The sequence below is a fragment of the Canis lupus genome, chromosome 34 (assembly GCF_003254725.2).
Source record: "Canis lupus dingo isolate Sandy chromosome 34, ASM325472v2, whole genome shotgun sequence".
NCBI lineage: Eukaryota > Metazoa > Chordata > Mammalia > Carnivora > Canidae > Canis > Canis lupus.
The window spans coordinates 11804320-11829298 of record NC_064276.1 but is presented as its reverse complement, the minus strand read 5'-3'; the positions used below and the strand labels follow the sequence as shown (position 1 = coordinate 11829298).

General features: G+C 51.1%; 1 protein-coding gene across 3 annotated transcripts in view; it reads left to right on the top strand.

Annotated features, from left to right (window-relative positions):
- Nucleotides 1-22935, top strand: part of AHRR (aryl hydrocarbon receptor repressor) — a 77795-nt gene extending 54860 nt beyond the window's left edge. For 2 of the 3 annotated variants that reach the window (XM_025451345.3, XM_035710308.2), the window contains 7 exons: nucleotides 2970-3059; nucleotides 11434-11563; nucleotides 13564-13697; nucleotides 16800-16999; nucleotides 20648-20709; nucleotides 20860-20998; nucleotides 21741-22935. In XM_025451345.3, coding sequence (XP_025307130.1) covers nucleotides 2970-3059; nucleotides 11434-11563; nucleotides 13564-13697; nucleotides 16800-16999; nucleotides 20648-20709; nucleotides 20860-20998; nucleotides 21741-22782 — 1797 coding nt within the window. In that variant the 3' untranslated portion in view covers nucleotides 22783-22935. Of the gene's footprint in view, nucleotides 1-2969; nucleotides 3060-5021; nucleotides 5194-11433; nucleotides 11564-13563; nucleotides 13698-16799; nucleotides 17000-20647; nucleotides 20710-20859; nucleotides 20999-21740 lie in introns of those variants that run through there. The other variant, XM_025451346.3, reaches the window with a different exon arrangement.
- The last annotated feature ends 2044 nt before the right edge of the window (nucleotides 22936-24979 follow it).

Genomic DNA, 24979 nt, shown 5'->3' with positions numbered 1-24979 from the left:
TCCTAAACTATGTCTTGAATTAATTTTTGTGGAATTAGATAGGAGTCAGTGTTCATTTTTTCCGTATAGACAACCAGCTGTTCCAGACACGTTAACGCCATGTTGTCCTGGTTACCACGACTTTACACTAAGTCAGAAGTCAGCATAAGTTCTGAAATCGTGTCCTTCTTTACCATGGTTTCTTTAGTAAAGTGGGCCCTTTGCACATGAGATTGGGATTGGGTGGCATTACATCCACAGATGGATTTCGGAAACTGGACTCCATCTGCACAAAATCTTTCTTTTTTAAAAATATTTTATTTATTTATTCATGAGAGACACAGAGAGAGAGGCAGAGACACAGGCAGAGGGAGAAGCAGGCTCCTCGCTGAGCAGGGAGCCTGATGCAGGACTCGATCCCAGGACCCTTGGGTCACTCCTTAGGCCGAAGGCAGGCACTCAACCACTGAGCCACCCAGGCGTCCCTGCACCTTTCAATCCAAGAACATAGCATATCTCTTGGATATTCGGGTTCTGCACGTCTTTTATTAGATGTATTCCTAGGTATTTTATGTTTTTTGATATGGGACTGGAGTTTTCTTTATGGGAAGGTTTTTACTACAAATTTGATTTGTGTAGGGGCACCTGGGGGGCTTAGTCGGTGCAGCACCTAACTTTGGCTCCAGTCATGATCTCGGGGTCCTGGAATCCAGCCCTGTGTCACTGGGCTCCCTGCTCAACACAGAGTCTGCTTCTCCTTCTTCCTCTGCACCTCCCCCTGCTTATGCTCTCTTTCTCTCAAATAAATAAATAAAATCTTTTTAAAATTTTCAATTTGTTTAATAGATATTAGGCTATTTAGATTTTCTAGTTGTTCCTTTTTTGAGAGAGAGAGAGAGCATGCACGGGGTGGGGAAGGGCGAAGGGGAGAGAGAGAGATTCTCAAGCAGGCTCTATTCCCAGTGTGGAGCCCCATGCAGACCTCGATCTCATGACCATAAGATCATGACCTGAGCTGAAATCAAAAGTTGGATGCTTAACTGACTGAATCACCCAGGTGCCCCTTCTGGCCGTTCTTATATCACTTTTGTTAGTATGTTTCAGGGAATTTGTCCATTTCATTGAAATTGCTTAATTTATTGAATTTCATTCTTAATATTTTCTTACTACTCTTTTCATGTATGTAGGATCTGTAATGATTTTAAATCTCTGGTGGCAGTAATTTTTATTTTTTAAAAAAGCATTTTTTAAAATTTCATTTATTTATTCATGAGAGACAGAGAGAGAGAAAGAGAGAAAGAGAGAGAGAGAGAGAGGTAGAGACAAAGGCAGAGGAAGAAGCAGGTCCATGCAGGGTGCCTGATGTGGGACTCAATCCTGGGTCTCCAGGACCACGACCTGGGCAGAAGGTGGCACTAAAACACTGAGCCACCCGGGCTGCCCAATTTTTATTTTTCTTGATCAAATTTGCTAGGGGCTTATCAATTTTATTAATCTTTCCAAAGAACCAAATTTGACTTTGTTCGTGATGTTTATTATTTGTCAGTTTTAAACAATATTATCAATTGTTTCCATTCTTGCTTTTTTTTTTTCTTCCACTTACATTGGATTTGATTGTCTCCTTTCCCCTAGTTTCATAAGAGGAAACTACACACTTTCTTCCTTCCATAGCTCACTGGGACTTAGCACTGTCTTTTCTTCTAATATGTACTTGGAAGTTACCAACTCCCTTTGTTCTCATCATGACAAGGGCATGGATTTGTATAGTTTTGCTCATTCTTGTTGTTTTCCATCATTTAGAAGTGAAGGTATTTGGGTTTAAGTGGCTGCCATTATCCTAGGATGCCTAGAAAACTTCAATACCAGTCATTTAAAAGCTCTTATAAATTGATATTTATAAACCCTAACAGAAAAATTAGCACATGATGTGCATGGACAGTTTACTTAAGAAGTACAGGTTAGCAGTGAATGTATGAGATCTCATTAATATCAATCCCATTAATACTCAAAGATATGAAATTTATAGTAATATTAAAAAATTTATTACTTAATAAGTTGGCAAAAAATTTAAAAAGAAACAAAGGAACAAAGGAGGAAAGAAGAAAGAAAAGTACTACACATCATCCAAAATTAAGGGAAATGAGTATTGTGATACACTGCCATTAGCCACAAGCTTCATAAAAGTTGATCTAAAGTCTCTAAATGTCTGTATTTTAAAGATACAAATTGAAATATTTATGAAGTCATAACCTAGTTTTTCCTTAAGTATAGATGAATATCTCCTAAGTGAAATGAATCAATTCCAAGAACATATTAAAAATTATGAGTCCTGCATCAGGCTCCACAGGGAGCCTGCTTCAACCTCTACCTGTGTCTCTGCCTTTCTCTCTGTGTCTCATGGATAAATAAATAAAATATTTAAAAAGTAAAAATAAAAATTACGATGAGACTTACCCCATAATATGCAAGAATGATTCATCATCAGAAACCTGTCACCAAATTTGCCACATTAATAGGCTAAAGAAATATTATGTGATTATTTCAGTAGATGTAGAAATAGTGTTTGATGGAGGTCAAAATTTTTTCATGATAAAACCAAGGAAAACCATAACACAGGCTGGAAGAAAGGCATGAACAGAGACAGTCCACATAGTGAAGTAAGGCTCGTATAATGTCTAGGTACTGGTGGAGTCTCAGCTCGTCATGATGATGTTTGCATTTTGTGAAACATGAGTTTTATAATCACTAGATAAAGAAGGACACAAGTCTTGAAGCTTATAACCCATGACCAAGATCCCCTGTCATCTGCTAACTTGGGATCTGTTGCATAAGAGTCATAAATTAAAAGTGGGTGTTTCTGGAGGTTGTGAATACAGACTACAAAATGGGAGAAATGGTTGAAAATGCAGCAAAAACAATCCTTGCACTTTCTCATTGTGAGGATTTTAAGAATGCATGCAGGAGCCAACTCAAGTTCTTGTCTCTTCTAGTCTCTCGATGGCTTTGCCCTCGTCGTGAGTGCAGAAGGCATGATATTTTATGCGTCAGCAACAATCGTGGACTATCTGGGCTTCCACCAGGTAAACAGCTCTTCCATCTACTACTCAGTGGCTCCCACTGTCTTGCATGTGCTTTCTGTCTTCCAGCCTTAAACACCTGTAAAATCAGGCTTCTCCTATCATGGAGCTTTTATCAGGTAAGGATTTCCACACCTCAGCTTTCTCTAGGGTTTGGGGTCATGCAAAACATGTGACAGTGTCCAGGGTGTCACAAGCATACGGGACAGTGACTTCTGCTGGCTGTGCCCTGACCACCGTCTCTCACTCAGTGAGAGGCTGGTGAGCACCAGGGCGCCTCTCCTTGCTGCAGTATCCCTGTCTGGAACCTCAGGTAGAGGGCACGTTCAGGGAATGGTGTGTTCTGGAAATGCCCTTATTGGGGATCCCTGGGTGGCTCAGCGGTTTGGTGCCTGCCTTTGGCCCAGGGCACGATCCTGGAGTCCCGGGATCGAGTCCCACATCGGGCTCCTGGCATGGAGCCTGCTTCTCCCTCTGCCTGTGTCTCTGCCTCTCTCTCTATCATAAATAAATAAATCTTTAAAAAAAGAAAAGAAAAAAAAAAAAGAAATGCCCTTACTGATGTGCAGACAATTCATTCATTTGGCCCGTTGCCCCAGGCCTGCCCAGGCTGGATGATTCCAAATATCTGGGCAGGGCTCTGGGGTTGAGACCCATCAAACACTGGAATCCTCCTCCAAGAAGAGGTGCACTGGAACCCCCACCCATGGCCCAGGGAGAGAAAAGGACACCTTTGCCTGGACTCTGAGAGGGAAGGAAGTTGCTCATGAGAAATCCAAAGCTTCAGCTTGAAGTTCAAATCCCAAACTCACACTCTTGTGTGAGGCAGGCCCCCAAGTCCAGAGCTAGCAGTGGACAGAAGAAATCTCAGGGCCCAGGGAAACACAAATATGACCTTTCAGCAGTAGGGTCACAGCCATTCTCTCTGAAGAGGGGTTCACCATGCAAAATTATGAACACACTCCATTCGACATAGAAATAGGCAGCTTAGAGAAAGAACAAAACAGAACTTTGAAAAATGAGGCATATCGTGTGTCTATCAGTCAGGGTCCTATTTGGAGGCAGGAACTGTGAAGTGATTTGAATGGCTTAATATAAAGAATTACTGTAAGTTTAGTATAAAGAATCATTAACTAGGAACACAAGAGCACAGAGTGTGGAGAGGCCACAGAGCCTGCAGGAGGCCGGGCCCTCCTCACTGGTGAGGGTGAGGCCATGGCCCCTGGGTGGTAGAGAGGTCACGGAGGTGCCCCAAGCCAGGGGAAAACTGCCCACCAGGAAGCTGGCCAGGTCCTGGGGGAGGCTACCCCATGGCGGGCAGACCTGGGCCAGGTGTGGCCGACACTCAGGGGCCCAGCCGCCCTCCTGTGGTGCCAGGAGAACCTTTGCCAGCAGAGGGGAAACGTGTGCAAGATCCAGGATCAGAACCAAGTGAGGCAGTATGTGGAGTTGATAACAAAAATCTCGCTAGGTAGGTGGAAGACCCAAGGGTGCCCAGAAGCGAAGGGCAGTGGAAGCCAGTATCAGACAATGAGGGTCCTTTAACACATGTGAAAATTCAAGTCGGTCTGAGACCCCTGAGGCTGATTGGAGCATTCCATCTAATTTCCATGAATTGTCAGTTTGATTCATATCCAAAACTGAAGTGGCTGTCACTGTACAGATGATTCTGGGAAGTGGTTCCTCTTACACTCACCTCTACATTTGCTTTCCTACCACCTGAGCCCAGGACCGAAGGGTGACACATGGTGTCCTGGCCACTGGCCTTCTCACAGGATGGCCTGGGTCGGCCCTGTGGCTCGTGGAGGCAAGGTCTGGCCAGGACCCCCAGACAGGGCTGGGTGTGGGCTAGCTGAAGTGTGGTGGGTGTGGTGACCACCAAGGGCACTCCTGGGGCCACCCGGTCAGACAGTGGGTCTAGCACAGCCCTACTCTCTCTGAGCCTGTTTCCTCCTCCATGAGCAGAGCAATCAGCTGCCTGGTGACACTCACGGGAGGCTGCAGTAGGTGATGATAGGGCCCCACCACTGTGTCCTTGGGTCTGTCTCCGCCTCCTGAAGATATGCAAGATGCGTGGCAGGAGATGGGAAGTGCTGGGGAAGACATCACCCAACAGAGGAGCCCCCTGACTCTCAAGGTAGCTGTGCTTGCATGGCTCTCTAACCACGGGGCCCCTTGTGCAGCACGGAGCTCAGAGGCCCGCTGGTGGCCACAACCAAGCTGTGGACACCATGTGATTCCAGCCTCCAAACGATGAAGCCCTTGGTTTTGTCTCCCTGACTCCATGTACAAGCCCCAAATCTAGAAAAATGGGTCTGGTCTGCCTTTTCCAAGCTCAGGATTCTCCTCCTCCACTGTGAGCTGAGTTGCCCTGTGGATTCTCCAGACACACCCAGGGTGCCCACCTTCAGCCATGATCCGGGGGCTGCCTCGGTGGTAAATACAAATGTCCTGAGGAGCAGCTATGGTCCTCTGCCTAAACATACTACCTGGATTCTCTGTTTTCTTGGAGCTTGGTTATTTTCCACCAAGTGTTAGATGCAAAATAAAGTTTTGCCTTTTATTATAAGGAAATTGTTTCCAAATGCCATTTAATCAGGCATTGCCTCTATTTATGCAAAATGTTTCAGGAAAATATTAGAACAGCTTTGTGCTGTTGTGAGCTTCTTTCACAAAATGCTTTAAAAGTCGGAAATCCATTATTTTAGTATCTTCAGATTCAGGAGTCTTTGTGATGAACAAGTTTTAGATGCATATTTTAGTTGCCATTGACATTTACTGATTCAAGACATGGTCGGTTCCCTCAAAGGCCAGCAGCTGGGGGAATGCTGTCCCTATGTGAACCCGGTGATGGCACTAGAGCAGCTAAGATCCCATAGGCAGGTACCAGATGTGTACACAATTTGCACAGAAAGTAAAGATGACAATGATTGGAATGAGGTTTGTAAAAATTGGTAATGATTTTATTCTTAACTCCATAAGTGGTGACTTAGAGCTAAAATAAAGGCTGTGTGTACTTTATCAAAGCTGTGTTTGTTTTTCCACTATTTGATTTTTGCTCCACTATTTTTTTACCTATTTTTTAAATTGAAGTTTGATTTGCCAACATATAACACCCAGTGCTCATCCCGTCAAGTGCCCTCCTCAGTGCCCATCACCCAGTCACCCCAACCCCCCGCGCAACCCCCCGCCCAACTCCCCTTCTACTACACTTTGTTCGTTTCCCAGAGTTAGGAGTCTCAGACTCATGGTTTGTTTTGTCTCCCTCTCTAATTTTTCTCACTCATTTTTCCTCCTTTCCCTTATAATCCCTTTCACTATTTCTTTTTTTATATTATTTATTTATTCTTTTTAAAAAAGATTTTATTTATTTATGAGAAAGAGAGAGAGAGATTGAGAGAGGGAGAGAGAGAGAGGCAGAGACATAGAGGGAGAAGCAGGCTCCATGCAGGGAGCCAATGTTGGACTCGATCCCAGTACCCCAGGATCAACCATATGATGATTGTCCTCTCTGATTGACTTACATCACTCAGCATAATACCCTCCAGTTCCATTCACGTTGAAGCCAATGGTAGGTATTCTTCCTTTCTGATGGCTGAGTAATATTCCATTGTATATATAGACCATATTTCGCTCCACTATTTGAATAATTATTATGTTACTCTCTCTACTCCTTGTCACATCTCCCCACTGCGTATTTTTCTCGACCTTGCTCTGTAGGGAGCAGATCCTGGGACAGGAAGGAGACTAAGGGCAGTCAGACGTGTCACACTAGTCGGTACTTTATTCCCCCAACCTGAAAAGTATCCATACTGGATACGTCCTCAAATTTGTCTGAGTCAGAAATATCTTTCCAGTTGGTCTGTCTCCTGGTTTGGTTAAGCTGCAGACCCCCTCTTGCATTAATTCCACAATCCTGTCCATATTAATTAACTAAGGTGTGGGAACACATGAACAGGGACACCCGCTTTCTGGGATTCTGCAAAGCATGGGATCACCCACCAAAACTCACGAGAGAACAACTGAATGACAGTCCCTGTGTATTAACTCACCATGGGAACTGTGACTGCCCGGTGCTCAGAGGTCAGCATGGGGAAATGCCATCATCTACAGCAGGATAGAGGAATACCAAATTCCCACAATGAGTCAACCAAGTGGTAGGCAGTACCTCACACAAAATATAAAACATTATTTATAGAAATTAAAGAAGAACTAGATAAACAGAAGGATATGCCATATTTATGAATTGGAGGGCTCCAATTATCATTATAAAGATGTCAGATCACGTTGTAGAGGTGCTGACATAAAAAATGAGCAGCTTTAGAGAACCCAGAAGTGGACCCTGAACTTTATGGTCAACTAATATTCGATAAAGGAGGAAAGACTATCCATTGGAAGAAAGACAGTCTCTTCAATAAATGGTGCTGGGATAATTGGACATCCACATGCAGAAGAATGAAACTAGACCACTCTCTTTCACCATACACAAAGATAAACTCAAAATGGATGAAAGATCTAAATGTGAGACAAGATTCCATCAAAATCCTAGAGGAGAACACAGGCAACACCCTTTTTGAACTCAGCCACAGTAACTTCTTGCAAGATACATCCACGAAGGCAAAAGAAACAAAAGCAAAAATGAACTATTGGGACTTCATCAAGATAAGAAGCTTTTGCACAGCAAAGGATACAGTCAACAAAACTCAAAGACAACCTACAGAATGGGAGAAGATATTTGCAAATGACATATCAGATAAAGGGCTAGTTTCCAAGATCTATAAAGAACTTATTAAACTCAACACCAAAGAAACAAACAATCCAATCATGAAATGGGCAAAAGACATGAAGAGAAATCTCACAGAGGAAGACATAGGCATGGCCAACACTCACATGAGAAAATGCTCTGCATCACTTGCCATCAGGGAAATACAAATCAAAACCACAATGAGATACCACCTCACACCTGTGAGAATGGGGAAAATTAACAAGGCAGGAAACCACAAATGTTGGAGAGGATGCGGAGAAAGGGAAACCCTCTTGTACTGTTGGTGGGAATGTGAACTGGTGCAGCCACTCTGGAAAACTGTGTGGAGGTTCCTCAAAGAGTTAAAAATAGACCTGCCCTATGACCCAGCAATTGCACTGTTGGGGATTTACCACAAAGATACAGATGCAATGAAACGCCGGGACACCTGCACCCCGATGTTTCTAGCAGCAATGGCCACGATAGCCAAACTGTGGAAGGAGCCTCGGTGTCCATCGAAAGATGAATGGATAAAGAAGATGTGGTCTATGTATACAATGGAATATTACTCAGCCATTAGAAATGACAAATACCCACCATTTGCTTCAACATGGATGGAACTGAAGGGTATTATGCTTAGTGAAGTAAGTCAATCGGAGAAGGACAAACATTATATGTTCTCATTCATTTGGGGAATATAAATAATAGTGAAAGGGAATATAAGGGAAGGGAGAAGAAGTGTGTAGGAAATATCAGAAAGGGAGACAGAACATAAAGACTCCTAACTCTAGGAAACGAACTAGGGGTGGTGGAAGGGGAGGAGGGTGGGGGGTGGGGGTGAATGGGTGACGGGCACTGAGGGGGGCACTTGACGGGATGAGCACTGGGTGTTATTCTGTATGTTGGTAAATTGAACACCAATAAAAAATAAATTTATTAAAAAAAAAAAGAGCAGTTTTCTAGGTGGAAATGGCCAAGCTTTTGGGAATGCAGAGAGATGGGACTATCCAGGACCATCTGGAGAGGGCAAAGGAGTAAGAGTGGTGATTACAGGGCACTTACATGCTGGACACAAGACTGCCTATGAAACCCGGTTGTTGGGACAGTGTGGGATTGGCACAAAGGTTGATAAACAGGCCCACAGGACAGAACTGGGGGCTCAGAGCAGATACAGGTGCAGGATCGTGGGATTTATAGCAAAGAGGATGCTGCCCAGTGGTGGGGAAATGGTGGTCTTGTCAACAATCTGGGTGAACCGGAAAAGAAATTAATCCGGACTCTTACCTCACACCATGCATAGTAAATATCAAGTGATAGTAGAAGTTTCTAGAAGCTTCAGGACTGAGTTAGGGGATTGATGAGGGCAAGACCCCACGCATGAGGAAAGACTGATAAATTGGCTGCATTAGATCCACCAGAAGAGCAGGATGGCAGGCCAGGAAGTGGTGATGTTGTCAACAGAGCCCACCTAGCAGAGGACCCAATTCCAGAGCAGATGCAGAACTGAAAAATCAACAATGTACCTCAACGGAAGTCTGAGAGGAGGGCACAAACAGCTGACACGCGCCCTCCCACACGACATAGGCACACACGATCACACTTGTACCTGAAGACCAAATAATACGTGAGAAGATGCACAATTTCATCTTCATGATGTGCAGGTTAAAACCACGGTGAGAAACCATGGCACGTGCACCACTGTGGCTCAGACGCAGAAGGCTAGGAGTGTCGTGTGTCAGCCAGAGTGTAAAGCGACGGGTCTGCTATGCGCTGCTGCAGTGGCGTATTTGTGCACTCACTCTGGAAAGGTGCTTGGTGCTGTCTACTAACACAGGCCCTCTGGCACCCCCAACCTAGGAACCCTACCCTCAAGTTTGCACCTAAGAGCGATGCACTCAGACACAGCAGCACCTTGTGGGTTAGTCCAGGGGAAACACTCTCCCTGTGGGCATGGGAAAGTGCTGCCACACACACGGCATGGGTGAACACGTTACAACTGTGACGAGCGGGAGGACAGACATCGGAGAACAGTGTTCCGTTTACAAACATAACCAGACCGCAGCACGAGTAGGCTGCACCTCAGCCACCCCAGGAGGATATGGGGAAGGAGCTCTGAGAAGCTGTTGTGTCCTGTTTCCTGATCTGAGTGTTGGGTATACTGAGAACTCACTCATCCAACTGTATGCCTAGGATTTGGGCACTTCTCAACCAATATATTGTACTGAATCAGAGGAGTTTATTAGGAAAGCAGCCCTGTGGGAAGGGCACTCATGATCATAGGGCCACCAGATGAGCTAGGAGCTGGCAGGTGAGTGGGGGAAAGCCTGGTGTGTCCACTTTCACCATGAGTTGGTCTCTGCCTTTTGGCCCCAAGTTCACATCCAGAGCCTCTGACCCTGGATGACAATGACCAAGGAGCAAGCATTCTGACCTCTCTGTGACCACTTCTTTCTCTGAAAACACTCTCCGTGGACTAAGGAATGCACAAGTGATTGTAGTTCAGACTTCAAGTGATGATCATGTTCCTTTTCTACTTTCCTGCAGTTGCATCTTGTTCGACATTGGGGGGTCCCAGTGAACCTTAGCCATGGAATTATGGACCAGAGTTGGGCCCCTGGAAAAGATGGTGGGTCTCATCCAGTCTGGGAGAGCTTACTAGTTACTTTCTTTAGAAGTAAACTAACTTCTGGTCTTCGTTCTTCAGGAACTTCCTCTCCAGCTAATTATCGTAATGGTCCTATTGGGAAATGACACAAACGTAGAAATGGCCCACTCTGAAGAAATCACCCAGTTGTTATTCAGGTGTCATTCCACGGCCAGAGTCTCAGTGTGGATAATGGGTGACACCCTTTAGTTAAAAGAGAGTAAGAGGGAGGTGTGCACTATTCCCTGAAAACTCTTCTGCTGACAACTGCAGTAGTCCTGTTCCTCAGAAGCCAATCTCTGTAGCCCGTGGTTGTAGCCTCTGTGCCCTGGACTGCAGCTTACCAGTGTAGACCTGGTGCCTTTGAGGGTTGGCTGCTGTGTTCAGGGTTCAAGCAGGTGGGAGGACAGAGGACCAGAGAGAGGGCTGGGGACCAGTAGGTCCTATGGCATCACAGAAGGAAGCAGCAGCCATGCCTGGGGATGGAGGAAGTCAATGGCTAGGAGGCCTGGCCAGGCTCTCACCTATTCTGATGGCGCCCAGCTCATCTGGCAGCTCCTGTCTCATGTTAAGACTCTGGTCTCACCTGGCAGTTCCCACCTCACTTCTCAGGGATCCTTTCCTAATAAACTTTTGTGATAGGACAAAAAGTGCCTGCATCATAAACACACAGCTTGATGAGCCCCCTGAGTCCTGGAGCAAAGTGGGTATCCTGGCCCCTGAAGATGTTTGGTCTCCGAGCCTCCTGCTCTGTCCCCGAAAGCACAGCCTGGTGGGTGGGTGGGGGGCCTCGCACGAGTCAGATGTCTGGCATGCCAGGTGTATGTAAGATGTATCCCCCCAGATACGGAGTGCCCTCCAGGCCAAACTCCTGCCTTTCTCATGAGACATCTTTCCATGGCTAAGCCTGAGATGGTTTTTGCAATTATTAATCACTGGCTTTGTAAAGCAGGTTCACTTAGTTTAAAACAACTGTTGCCATGTTGCAGACGGATGTGATGCACCAAAACATTTACGACTATATCCACGTGGACGACCGCCAGGACTTCTGCCGGCAGCTCCACTGGGCCATGGACCCGCCGCAGGTGGTGTTCGGGCAGCCCCTGCACTCAGAGACAGGTGGGTCTGTGGGTCTTCTGGGGGTCTAACCAAGACTTGGAACAGTTTGTGTAAACATGTGGATGCCTCCTGAGAAAGGACCATCATACTTTCTCACCTTCTCCTTCAGAGACCCCATTCCACACACCCCTCCCTTTTCCAGGTGCCACCACTTAGCTCTCCAGCTCCTGCGTGCATGTGCATCTCTGGCATGGCTGGAGCGTGAGACCATCTCAGAAGAAGCTGCAGTGCTTGTCTCTCTGCAAACTTGCCCTCAAGATGCACATCTTCCAGGAAATTCCTTTGGCCCACATTAGACTCACCCGAAAAAAAGGCCCAAAGATTGTTGTCTCTTCACCCTTGTGGGCGAGTCCCTCCCTCGCCCAGCAAAGCACTTCCTTCAGATCTATGGCCGCTGCGCCATCACAACATGTGCCGCAGGCCTCCATCTCCATGATGGGTAGCGGAGCAGATGGGAGGTCGAGGGGAGGGGGTAGCGTCTACTGGGATCCCAGCCAGCTCTTCCACACACTTTGTCAGAAGTTGCAAACAATTCAAGAAAACCTTCTACCACAGTTTCAGGCAACACCATGATTTACCTCAAAGTTGAGTGAAAAAAGAAAACCCCAGGTGCCAATTGTATAAAACTCAGAAAAAAACAAGACCACTGATTCATAATCATACGTGCAGTTGTACTGAAATGATATTTTTAAGGGCAAATGATGAAGGCAAAATTTGTCAGAGCAACGATCTCTGTGGGGATGAGGATGGGTGGGTAGCCTAGGGAGAGACGCCAGTGGTGCTCAGTGGAATTCACGTGTGTGTGTGTGTGTGTGTGTGTCCAAGAGACAGGGCAGGCATGCAGTGGGGGCATGTGATAGATGGGGGATGGGTGTTGTGGCGGATGTGTGTGTGCATGTAGTGGAGCAGATGTATGTGTAGAGGTGAGTGGGTGTATGGAGGGAGTGGGTATGTGAGGGTATTGGTGGGGTAGGTGTGTATATGGGTGTGTATGTGGCAGGATGTGTGTGTGGCAGGGTGTAGGGGGCAGAGTATGTGTGCATGGTGGGGTGTGGATGTGTGTGGTGGGGGTATGTATGTGAGGTTGTGTGTGTCTGAGAGAGGGTATGTGTATAAGGTGGTTGTGTGTGTGACGTGAGGTATGTGTGTTTGGCAACATGTACGTGTAAGGTAATATGTGTGTTTGAGGTATGTATGGGAGATGGGATGTGTGTGGTACAGTGTGTGTTTGTGTGGTGGGATGTTTGTGCATGGTATGTGTGTGAGTGTGTGTGCTGTGTGTGAGGTGAGGTATGTGTGAGGTGATGTTTGTGTGTGAGGCGGGGTATGTATGTGAGGTGGTATGTGTGCAAGATGGGGTGTGTGTGGTGTGTGTGTTTAGCAGCGTGTATTATGAGGTGGTATGTGTATGTGAGGTGTTTGTGAGGGTGTGTGCAAGATGGGGTTTGTGTGGTGTGTGAGATGAGGTGTATGTGTGCATGGTGGGATGTGTATGGTGGGGTGTGTGTACAAGGTGGGGTGTGGATGTGTGTGATGGTTGCATATGTGTGGGGTGGTGTGTGTGAGGGAGGGCTGTGTGTATGTATATGGTGGGGTGTGTGTCAGTTTGGGAGTGTGTATGGTACATGAGTTGGGGTTGTGTGAGGCTGTATGAGTTGTGTGGGCAGTGGGATGTGTGAGTGGGTGTGTATTTGTGGGGGAGTGGCAGCACACAGGGCCCAGGCAGAGGGCGGTGGTGTGGGAAGCCTGCGTGTGACTGTATGTGACTGAGTGCATGTGTGAACATGAGCATATGTATATGACCATGCACGCGTTTGTGGCTGTGTATGACCATGTGTGGCTGTACATGAGCGTGTGCACACATGCGTGACCGTGTTGACCGGGCGTGGCTGTGAGCACACGTGCGTGGCCGTGGAAGGGGCAGGCCACTCAGCCCGTGCAGCCCGAGCCCCCCCGGGGCGCACTCACTGCCTGTCCCCCCCTTGCCGTCGTGGCCACAGAGGACGCTGTCCTGGGGAGGCTGCTGCGCGCGCAGGAGGGGGGCGCGGGCTCGCCCACGGACTTCTCCGCCTTCCTGACGCGCTGCTTCGTGTGCCGCGTGCGCTGCCTGCTGGACAGCACGTCGGGCTTCCTGGTGAGTGCGCGCCCCCTGGCGGCCGGTGGCCGTGTCACCTGCGGACTCGCGCCCCGCCCCCCTGGACACCTAGAGACCCCCCGCCCCCCGCAGGCTCCGCGCAGGCGCTCTGCGAGCAGGTGCCTGGGAGTTCCATCTCTAGCTGCTCTGGCCCCTGGGGAGAGGGGCGGGGGCAGGGGCGACCCCGGGCCCACCCAGACCTCTGCCGGCCTGGCCTCCCGCGTCCTGGGAGAAGCCAGCCCCGGGACCTGGGACCCCAGGACGCCCAGGCCTGCGGATGCGTGCCCTGCTCCCCAGCCCCGCCCAGACGGCGGGCCCCTCCGGGTCTCTCACGTTCCCTTGAGGCCATGCAGGGGTCCCCGGGAACGGTGCACCCTCAGCGGCCGCGGGGCTGGGAATTTCCAGGAGGCGCTCAGCCTGTGTGGGAGGGAAGGTGGGCAGAGGACAGGGGCGTTCCCCTGGATGGTCTCCCAATAGCTGTGAGGCCAGGGAGCCCTGGAGCAGCCCCACAAACCGGGGAGAGCCCCGGCGGCCCTTGCTTGTCACCGCCAGCTCCGGGTGTCCTGCCTGCTGGTGTGTCCCACCTTTTGCAAGGTGCCCTCCATTTCCCGGATTCACTCGGGCCTTTCCCATTACTGTTGTTGAGCAGCTTCTGGGAAGTGCATGCCCCAAGCCACTCTGCATCCAAGTCACCCATGGGTTCTGGGCTGAGCGGCAGGCTCCTGGGACTGAGAGATCCCACGGGGTAGCCTCGCCACACGCCGGGCTCAGTGGGAGAGGCTTCATCATCCCACTGGCCCACCGGTAGGCAGTGTTTTCCATTAACCCTCTCCTATTGGCTGGTCTTTTTTTTTTTTTTTTTAAGAAAAACATTGCCCGTATGTAATACATATCCAACCATTTCAGAAGAGCAGAGAACAAAACCCAAAAAATGTCCCTCCTTTGCATACCCAGGCCCCTTTCCAGATGTCTGTGCCCCAATACTGCCCTTCCTGAAGCTCCCCTCACCCAGCTTCCCCACTGTCTGCTCTGCCCTGACCAGTGTGAGTGGGCTGAGCTTGTGGTGGTCTTGTGGGCTCTCCGGGAACTCCGGCCCCCTCTGCACCCCGCCCCCCGGCCCGCCCCCGAGCCTCCCTGGCTGATCCCCCTACACACTGGATGTCCTCACCTGAGATGCTGCACTTCCAGAGTCCAATGTCACCCACTCAGGCCACCCAAGCTGTACGGTTGCTCTGCGTTTGCCCAAACTGATGAAGCTTAAAAGATAACCGCAGGCTGCCTCTGGGGCCATGTGGCGTTTATGGCCACATGTGGGCCTCAGCCATCCAGCAGTAGAGTGGCGGATTCATGTCCCCTGGATTTGTTCTCCTGATCCAAGGGCTGGTGGGTGGTGGTGGGACCATATCTGAGGACCCAAGACAGGCAGAGCCCTATAGCAGAGGCATCCCACATGTCTGCGTATTTTTAAAGGCCTTTCCACGCCCACCAGGACCTTAACAAGAGAAGCAGCTTTTTATTTGCACAGTGGTCCTGGATCTGCTGCCACCGTGCATACGATGATTGCTCATTTTGTTTAGGTGATTGATTGACCATCAAGTCTTTTTTTTTTTTTTTTTTGACCATCAAGTCTTTTATTTTGATAATATTTTGTTCTAAATTTGATAGAAACTAATATAGTTACTATTTATTGGCTGATAAGGAATGTATACTTTTTAAATTAGGTAAACAATTCCTGGTAACTTGGAAATCCTTATTTCCAGATGACATAAAATTGGAGGGATTTAATATACAATCAAGAAGAAATTAAAATATAGGTTAAAATTAAACTGTAAAACAACACACTGAATCAAGGAAACAAGCAACAGAAATTTTGTCTGAAAATGTTTGATTATATTAATCTGTGAAATTCGTCACTGCACACACTGGAAAGGGCTCAGGCATTGACAAGGAATGTCCCGAGAATGGGCACATGGGCCTGACTCGGGCTCCTCCTGGCATCCCCCTGTGACTCCATGGAAGCCACCCTGTTTCCACAGTCAGGTCAAAGCAGTACAACTGCCAGACCAGCTCAGGCCACCCGTGAGAGCCCATTGTCACAACATCAGGAACTTGAAGGTCCAGTTGACATTTAGTTGGTAGCTTGAAATCAGCCATGATGGGAATATTTCCACCAGAGAAATGGGCAAACATTACAAATTAGGTTTTTCTCTGGAGAGCTGGATGTTGAACATATCTGAGTGCATCGCTGCCTTGAATCCTCCATATCAAGCTTGTGACAGGCGAGCAGTAGGTGTTTTGCAAATGTTTGTTCATTCGGTAAATTCATAGATAAATGAGGAGCTGGACAGATGGATGATGGGAGGATGGGGGATGGATGAGGTAAACGGTTGGGTGGAAGGATAGATGGGTGGGTGGGTGGATGGGTGGATGAGAGGATGGAGGGTTGGAGGGCTAGGGAGAGAGGCCACATTGTGGGGTCATTCTTTAATCAAGCGCAGGAATGCACTGAAGACAGTTAGTGTTTTAGATCAGCTTTGCCACTGTAGAAAGATCTTTTATTTTCTTTTATCACCAACTCCTAAATTACTTGTTGGCTGCCTAACTCATACTACATACTCTGAATAAAATCAAATTGTCCCTAAGCTTTATCATTGTGAATGAAGGAATGGCAATTTTGGAATGGAGAGGTACAGCTGGAACAGGCCTCCCAGAAGCCTCTGCTCCAGCAAATCCTGCCAGGGAGTGGCTGATGGCTCTGCCGTGGGCCAGTGACAGCTGGTGTCCATGCACATTAGCACTGACCATGTAAGGTGAAGCCCCCACACCCTCACACCTGTGAGTGTGCACAGGAGCGCATACTTGTCAGTTAGAGGCTGTTGCTGAGACTCCAGAGAGCCTGAATGGTTTTGAAGGCCTGGGGTGGTCCACATCCCCGTAGGCCAAGTGTGGAAGAATTGTTGGTTTGTGTCTCCTTAGTGACTCGGAGTAAGATTCTTCTCCATGTTTCTATTCCTGAGAATGTGAGTTCTGCATTCTTGGATGGCGTCAGTGTCGCTAATTCGCTCTGTGAACACACCTTCATTTCTGTCTTTAAAACACCAGACAATGCAATTTCAAGGAAAACTAAAATTCCTGTTTGGACAGAAGAGGAAAGCGCCGTCGGGGACAGTCCTGCCCCCTCGGCTCTCGCTGTTCTGCATCGTGGTGCCTGTCCTCCTACCTTCTGTGGCGGAGATGAAGATGAAGAGCGCATTTTTGAGGGTGAAGCACAGGGTGGATGTCTCGGCCTCAATGGATGCAAAGTGAGTGGGGGTCCCCTCGGAAAGCAGCCACACTCACAGAAGCTGGCGGTGGAAACTCGGTATTATGTATATTCGTTCTTCGTTGGTGTTCCACAGCCAGTACATCATGCAGGAAACAGCGCTTAGAGAACAGAAATGCTTTCAAACTAATGTTTGTGAACGCCGCCACCACATCTGCCTGCATCACTGTGCCCCAGTCCCCCCAGTTACAGCCTCAAAGTAGGTGCCCTGAGCCCTGGTCACCATGGGGGGCGAGTGCTGGGGCTGATGCCTTCTTTCCCCAGCACTAGCCCTCCCTCTGCATACAGGACTCTGCATGGGGACCTGTGCATGACGCAGAAGTGCCCCGGCTGTGAGGACATGGCACAGAGGCCCCCTCTGCCCACCCCAGAGTTTTCTCAATTTTTCAGTGGTAGAAAAAACTCTTATCTAGTTTTCTAGGCAATTCACGTCTATACTTTGTGGAGCAGATTAGGTCTGCGTTGCAGGGACCAGTGTCCTGAAAGTGATCACAATGTGCATCTGGAGGCACCTGGGTGGCTCAGTCGGTGAAGCATCGACTCTTGGTCGCCGGAGTGGAGGGTCATGGGATGGAGCCCTGCCTAGGGAGGAGTCCCCTTGAGATTCTCTCTCTTCCCTTGCCCCTCCCCTCTCCTCCATGTGCTCTCTCTCCCTCTCTCTCTCTCTCTCTCTCAAAAAACAAACAAACAAACAAACAAAAACCTGTGCATCTGTGAATTGTGTTTTCCATACCATGTGAGTGAGACCAGGTGTGGGGCAGGATGTCTGGCATCTGTACCAGCTATAGGTGCAACACATCAGAGACTCCCAAGTCTTGGTCCCTGGGTGACAGTCTGCCAATGAGGCTCACTGGCTGCAGGGGTGCATCATCCAACACCCACCAGGGCCTCCAGCAAGCCTTTGGGGTACGGCTGAACTCTCGGGTAGATGGAAGTCAAACCAGGAAAGGTTTCCAGCTGCTCTGACCAAGTCCCCTTGCCCCAGGAGGGAGTCTATCTCGGCACCCTCCCCACCAGCATGCTGTCTCTGTTTGTCTTTGACACCACACGTGGTGACCCACCCCGGGAGCTCGCACACCTGGCATCTCCACCTCTGGGAAGTGCCTGTCCTCCCTCTTGCCTCCCACCAACACGGAAAGCCTTGGCCTCAGATGCTGCCCGTTAATGCCGTGTTGGGTGCTTTCAGGAGGCACATGGACGGTCCCCTCCTTTCCCAGAGAATGTGTGGCTTCACAGCTCCTGCGCCCACCCCATGTCCCGCAGGGAAGGTCTCGGCTCCTTGAACCCCTGCCCAGTGGAGAGGGGTCTGAGCTCCTCAGCTCTCAGGCTCCTGATGGCAGATGAGGTTTAGCTCTGGGATTTGAGAGCATGTTCGCTCCCCTCCCTCCGCCTGTCACTTGGGGTGTGGGGAGTGTGCGTCTGTGCCACGACCACATCACTGGTGGAAACGTCACATCCAGCAGAATCCCCTTCTTAGCCTTGAGTCCTGCAGGAGGTCCTGCTTACATTTTGCCCCAGTGCCTCCCCCACAACAGGGTCCCCTCCACAGGGAGCCCCAGGGCCTCCTCTGTGACTCTTATCTCGTGGGTGTGTGTCTATCCATTTTCATGGGCCACCATTCAGCTTTGGCTTATTCAGGCCGACTTTCAAAGATTTTTTTTTTAATTTTTATTTATTTATGATAGTCACACAGAGAGAGAGAGAGGCAGAGACATAGGCAGAGGGAGAAGCAGGCTCCATGCACCAGGAGCCCAACGTGGGATTCGATCCCGGGTCTCCAGGATCACGCCCTGGGCCAAAGGCGGGCGCCAAACCGCTGCGCCACCCAGGGATCCCAAGGCCGACTTTCAGACAGTGAGAAATCGGACCACATCTGCAGGGCGGGAAGGGCTTCCATCCCGGGCCCTCGCTTCTGCCCCTGTGGCCTCAGTCGCTGTGGGAACAGGGACGGGTGCAGAGGTGGCGAGGCTTTAGGGACAGAGCCGCCCTGGAGCCCCAACACGTGCCAGCATGCGGAGACAGCGGCCGACCGAGTGTTTACAAGTACATGTATGTGCCCTGTTACTGTTAAAGATGCCACACGTCCTAAGCATGAGGGAGGAAAACCAGAATACCCAGGGGCAAAGCTTCTGAGCTCAGGCAGGCGAGGGCAGGCCAATCCTGGGAACACAACATGGAGGGGGCCCCAGGGCGCCTGCTCGTACAGAGCCTGCCACATTCTCCACCTGCATCCTGGCCACACTGGAACACTCCCCACCTTAATTGACTGTCCTGGAGTTTTCTGTGTCCTTAAACTGTTTTCAGTTCGATAATCATAATTGAAATTCATGGTGAACTTCTCTTTTCCATGTGTTTCCAGCCTGCACCAGGGTAGAGGGAACCATAGCCTCTCCTGGTTCTCCAGTGAGGTTGGGCCAGGCGGGGAAGTGCTGGCAGGTATGGGGTGGCAGGTGTGGCTCAGCAGGTCACCCAGTGCCCTTGCACACGGGACAGTGCAGTCAGGACTAGACCTCATGTGGTACAGGGTATTGTCAGATCCTAGAAAGGGGTGCACAGAGGCTCCCACCACCATGGTACAAGAGAGAGAAAAAAGTAACGTCTTTGCTTCCTCCGTGTTTCTGAATTCCTACCTGCTCTGACTTGAACTCTAGAGCTCTCAGCACACCCATCACAGTGGCTGCTTCTGAGCCACGCGGTCAGGCCAGAGAGACATCAGGATGCAGGGACAGCTGCAGGGCCCCGCTTGTCATTTAAAGATTCAGATCCAAACCCCCCCAATCCTCCATCCCTGCTCCCCATCCTTGCTCCCCATCCCTGCTCTGCTCCCCCATCCCTGCTCTCCTGTCCCTGCTCTGCTTCCCCATCTCTGCTCCCCATCCCTGTTCTACTCCTCATGTCTGCTCTGCTCCCCCATCCCTGCTTCCCCATCCCATCCCTGCTCCCTCATCCTTGCTCCCCCATCTCTGCTCCCCATCCCTGTTCTGCTCCCCCATCCCTGCTCCCCATCTCTGCTCCCCTATCCCTGCTCCCCCATCCTTGCCCCCCAGTCCCTGCTCTTCACAGAGGGGACCAGAGGATGGGCAGGGACAGGAGTACTGTATAGGGAGCCCTGGCTCTGAGGCCCACTGGCCTGGGGTTGGGTCCCAAGGCTGACGTCTGCTAGAGAGGTGGCCTAAAGGACCTCGCTTAACAGTTTTGAACTAAGTTTTTTTTTTTTAATAATGAAATAGTATCTGTGAGAATGAGTTTGCTTAGAATTTAAGATGATGGTTTCTGTGTATGTGTGTGTGCCTGGTACCCTATGGAAGACGACTTTCTTTTCACTAGTGTGGCTCTCATGGTGAGTTTATGGAACGTAACTACTGGAAATCACAGATTGTATTATCATTGTGGTCATTTTATGTGGTGTCTATTTTCTGGAGCAAATGCATTAGCCCTTTATTGGCTTGATAATTGATATGAATTGGGGTTTTTAGCAAATCTTTAGCTGAGCAAAGACTGACAATCTATGAGAAATTAAAAGTGTCTTCCCCTCCCAGGATGACAGTGACACCTGACACCGGCACGAGTCAGTTCCTAACAGCAGCACAAATTTACCTACATGTTTCCTATTATCTGTTCTTCACAGAGCAAAAGCTGCCGCGGGTCTGTGTGAACCAGAATTGCATGGGAAACCCAACTACTTAGCAGGTACTTCTACAGATTTGCTCTTTCACATGCTTCAAAAGGGTGCAATGTGTCTGGTCCCTCTGGGGGGGCTCCCCCTGCCTCAGCGTTTGTGGTGCATTCCTCCAAAACCCAGGCCAGAGTGTGTGAGCACTGCTCTCTGAATCCTAACAGGGAGGAGTGATGGAGAAAACATCTCAGTGCTCAGGACACCCACGGACGCTGGACGCTGGGCCCGGGTTCCAGCCAGGGCCTCATGCTTGTGTCTCAGGAATGGCCCTGACCTCGTCTCCAATCCCGAGGGGTTCGCAGGGTAAGTGGTGTTGAGGCCCAGCTGGGTGTTAAGGAAGAGCCACTGGCTGTGGGTCCGACAGGTGAACATTGCTCCTAGGGGAATATGAATATGCAAGTGTCTGTGGAGCATGCCTAAACATGCTTCACACCCCAGAAGTCGTCCTTACACGTCTGGGGTACAGCTGAGGCCCACTAAGACCCATGGACTCACCCTCCACCTGAAGCCGAGATCCTGCACAAACATCCTAGCCTCTGCCTTCCCCGCGGCCTCACACCGACCAGGAGAGCTCCTCCTGGAGGACTGGCCTGGCTGTGAGGCTGTGGGGCTCCACCTCATCCTCCAGGGCACCGTCTCCCCTGTCATGCCGGGTGCCAGCCCTGATGCTACAGGGTGTTCTGAGCACAGCGGCATGCGTGCCCGTGACAGGCCCCAGCTCCTCCAAAGTGCCCGAGAGGGCATCTATGTGCTTTGCAGTGTGACAGGGCCCTCTGCGTCTGGGGTGGATATGCCTGACCTGTGGCACGCGGTACAGGCCTCCCTGGGGAAGGCAGTTACAGGAGAGGAGGGCACCCTCACCAGGGCCACAGGGCTGGGGTGGGTGTGAAAGGCGGAGGTGGGCCTGGGCCCCAGGGCACAGCAGCCCTTCCAGGTTCAGCCAGGACCACACTGGTTTAGTTAGTGCCTTCCTTTAGAGCACACCCCCCTACTCAGGGGGTCACGTGATCACCATCCTGCTCTGACAGCCATTTCCTCTCCTCAGGGACAGGGGAGCAGAGGAACACGGGAGGGTGCCCAGGGGGCGGAGGGAAATACACGCATACAGCTGCTGCTTCGAAGCACCAGGACCCACAAGGCACCTGAGCTGGATGCCAGGGAAACACAGTCAGGAGGGCAGCACCAGGGTGAAGCTGGAGCCCAGCAAGAGTGACCCGTTCTCCATGCATGCTGTGTCCCGCACTTCCTGCGTGCCCTGCCCCAGCCTTCCGGGTGCCATCCACTCCAGTGTGGCCGCTGCTTTCAGGAATCCACCCAGCTGTCACCCGGGAAGCCATTCCCCCAGTGCCTACACCAGCCCCACGAGCAGAGCTTTTCGGGACAGTGATCAGGGCCAGCTGCACCCTCTGCCCAGCTGCCCCTTCCCCCAGGGGAGCCTGGATAGTGGGCTCCCTCCATCCAGAGGGCAGCGCCTTGCAGTGGCGGGCTATCCCATCGAGGACACCAAGTTTCGAGGTGGGCCAATGCCCTTGGGAGCTCCGTGCAACCCCATTCTTTCCCTTGATGTGCCCATAAAGACGGAGAGTGACTCTGGGTCTGAAGATGCAGCCGACGGCTACTCTGTGGCCCCAGGCCAGCTGTGGCCGGGAGCCACTGGTGTGGCCAAGAGACAGCGGGTCACGTTCCCTACCAGGATGCACCTGAAAACGGAGCCGGATGCCAGGCACCACCTATACGCTGCGCACCTGGGACAGAGCGTGCTGGAGGCTCACCCAAGTGGCCGGGCTCCGCTCAGAGCCGGCAGAGACCTGGCCCCCTTCCCCCCCACACACTGTGCCTGCCTGGAGCACGTGCATGGCCCTCCTGAGCCAGATGGCCCCCGCCACCTCTGTACACAGGCTCAGCAGCCCTCTTCACTGCCCTGTGACTGCCAAGCCCCAGAGTCCACGCCCATCGTCAAACGAGAGCCCCTGGACTCACCGCCATGGGCCAGTCACGGCCAGGGTAGGGTGCCTGGAATGTTCCCCAAAAGTGCCATGGCAACACTGATGCCGCCCAAAGCCCCTGAGTGTGCTTTCCTGCCATAGAGTGGGGTGTTTGTAAGAGCTGGCCTGTGTCCACGCTCAGACTGACCCCACTGTACCCCTCAGTCCTATGAGGTGTGCGCAGTGTGTGCAATAATAGCATGTTCTGTATTTTGTAAAATGTCACACAAGTTCTTAAAGGCAAAGTGGTCTTAAGTCTGTTGGAGTACGACAGTGTTTCTCTTTGAAGGACTAAAAGCTTTCAGAAAGTGGGCCAGAGTGAGACGAGTAGGCCCGCCGGGGCACACCCCACTGTCTGTGAGGCGGTGGGCTCCCGGCTGCCCAGCATCCCACAGTGCACCTTCCCGGGCCCTCACGCCCACCCCTCAGCTTCACGAGCATGGGAAGGTGGGTTTACACAGCCACACCTTGGACTAAATCAGGGACGTGCTTCTCTTGAGCCACAGGTGACTGCGCCCCTATTCATGGAAAGAATCTGGAAGGTTCCAGGCCCAAGAGGCTGTGTGTGCTGGGCCCTGTCCTGCCTATCCCCCCGCCCCCATGGCGGAGTCTGAGGCTGTGCCCAGAGTGGACATGGGCAGGAGTGTGTGCTGTGCCTTCTGGAAGTCTCTCTGGCTTTTTTCAGGGGCCTCTGAAGATGGTTTGTGCTGGTCTGTCTGCAGCACGTGGTGAACCTCCAGTTTGGGATCTGGGTTTGGAGGCAGAGACAAGGACAAATGTAGAGAACAGAGGCAGGAAGTCAGGCTGCCCATAGAGGCTGGGCTTTCACGTAAGAGCTCCTATCACCGCCTAAGTAGGAATTACTAGAGGCAAGACGGATAGGAAGCGTTTTCTAGAAAACCTGTGAAGTCGTCCATTCTGACTGTAGGAAACTGGGACGTGAAGGCACAAATCACAAAGTGGGAGTCCCTGTGAATGCTCAGCACCAGGGATGGGCCCTCCCCTGTGCTCCAGGAACGTGGGCTGTGCTGTCAGGGGCCTGCCGCACTGTGATGGACGCACTTCTGCCCCTCAGGGACCACGGCCCCATCCCTAATGTCACCTCCATCCCAGAGTCTCAGGGGGCAGGGTTCCTAATGTCACCTCCATCCAGGAGACTCAGGGGAGGGGGGCAGGGTCCCTAACGTCACCTCCACCCAGGAGTCTCGTGGGGCAGGCTACCATCACCTGAGAGTCTCGGGGGGGCAGGAGTCTCAGAGAGGCAGGTTCCCTAATGTCACCTCCACCCCAGAGTCTCGGGGGGCTGGGCAGGAGCCCCCAGCAAGGACTTTAGGCTCCAGCACTGGCACCTCCTGCTTCTTGGCGCCCAGTCTTCCTCGCCGCCTCGCCATCATCTGTATCTTAGAAGCAGTGCTTAGCTGAGTCGATGCTGGAGCTGTTGGCAGGTGCTTGCTCTCCTTGTCAGTACTTGGGGTTTGGCTGGCGGGACCAGAGTCCTGGGGTGCAGGGTGCAGCCTGCCAGCTCTGTGGAAGGGCCCCCTTGAGGGATGGTAGGAGCCAAAGACCCCTCCTGGCACTGAGTGGCTAGTGGGTGGCCCCCAGGAGCAGCCCAGCAGCCTCCCTCCACTCACCTCACTGAGGCCTTACAGAAGGCGACACTGGTGCTGTACTGTCCCCACTTCTCCGACCAGAGTGCCCCCCCCCGTTAGATGGTGGCCCAACCCCCTGGGGACACCTGCTGGGCACCCCAGGCTGGCCCCGGGCCTCCTCACAGGGTTCTAATGCTGAGCACAGCACATCTCTGCCCCCTGAGACACGGAGTGGAATCTGAGTCCTACTCAAACCCGGCAGCCGAGTCCTGGCCCTCTCCTGTGACCATGCCCCACCCCGCTGGGGTCCCCATTCCCGAGGGCGCCCACCCTCTCTCTGCACTGGGCCCAGGCTGGCTGCAGGACGGGGTCCTGAGATGCCCGGGGCTCCCGCAACAGTGATGCCTGTCCTGCCCTCTGTCAGGACGCCACAGACGGGTGGTGCAGCCCCCAGGGCCCCCTCACGCAGAGGTCAGCCATGTCCTGCCGTGGGCACGCAGACAGCTGGATGCCAGCTCCACGGGCCTTGTGCTGGGGGTGCCCCTAGTCCACCTGGGGCCCAGGCCCTTTCTGTCCATGAGGCGGCACCATGGTGACCGTACAGCCATGGTCCTCCTGAGACACGTTGTGAGGGGGACAATGGAATGAAGGAGGGCAGATGTGGTTACTTGTGCTTTAAAATGTCTTTATCAGTATGAATTACAGGCTTA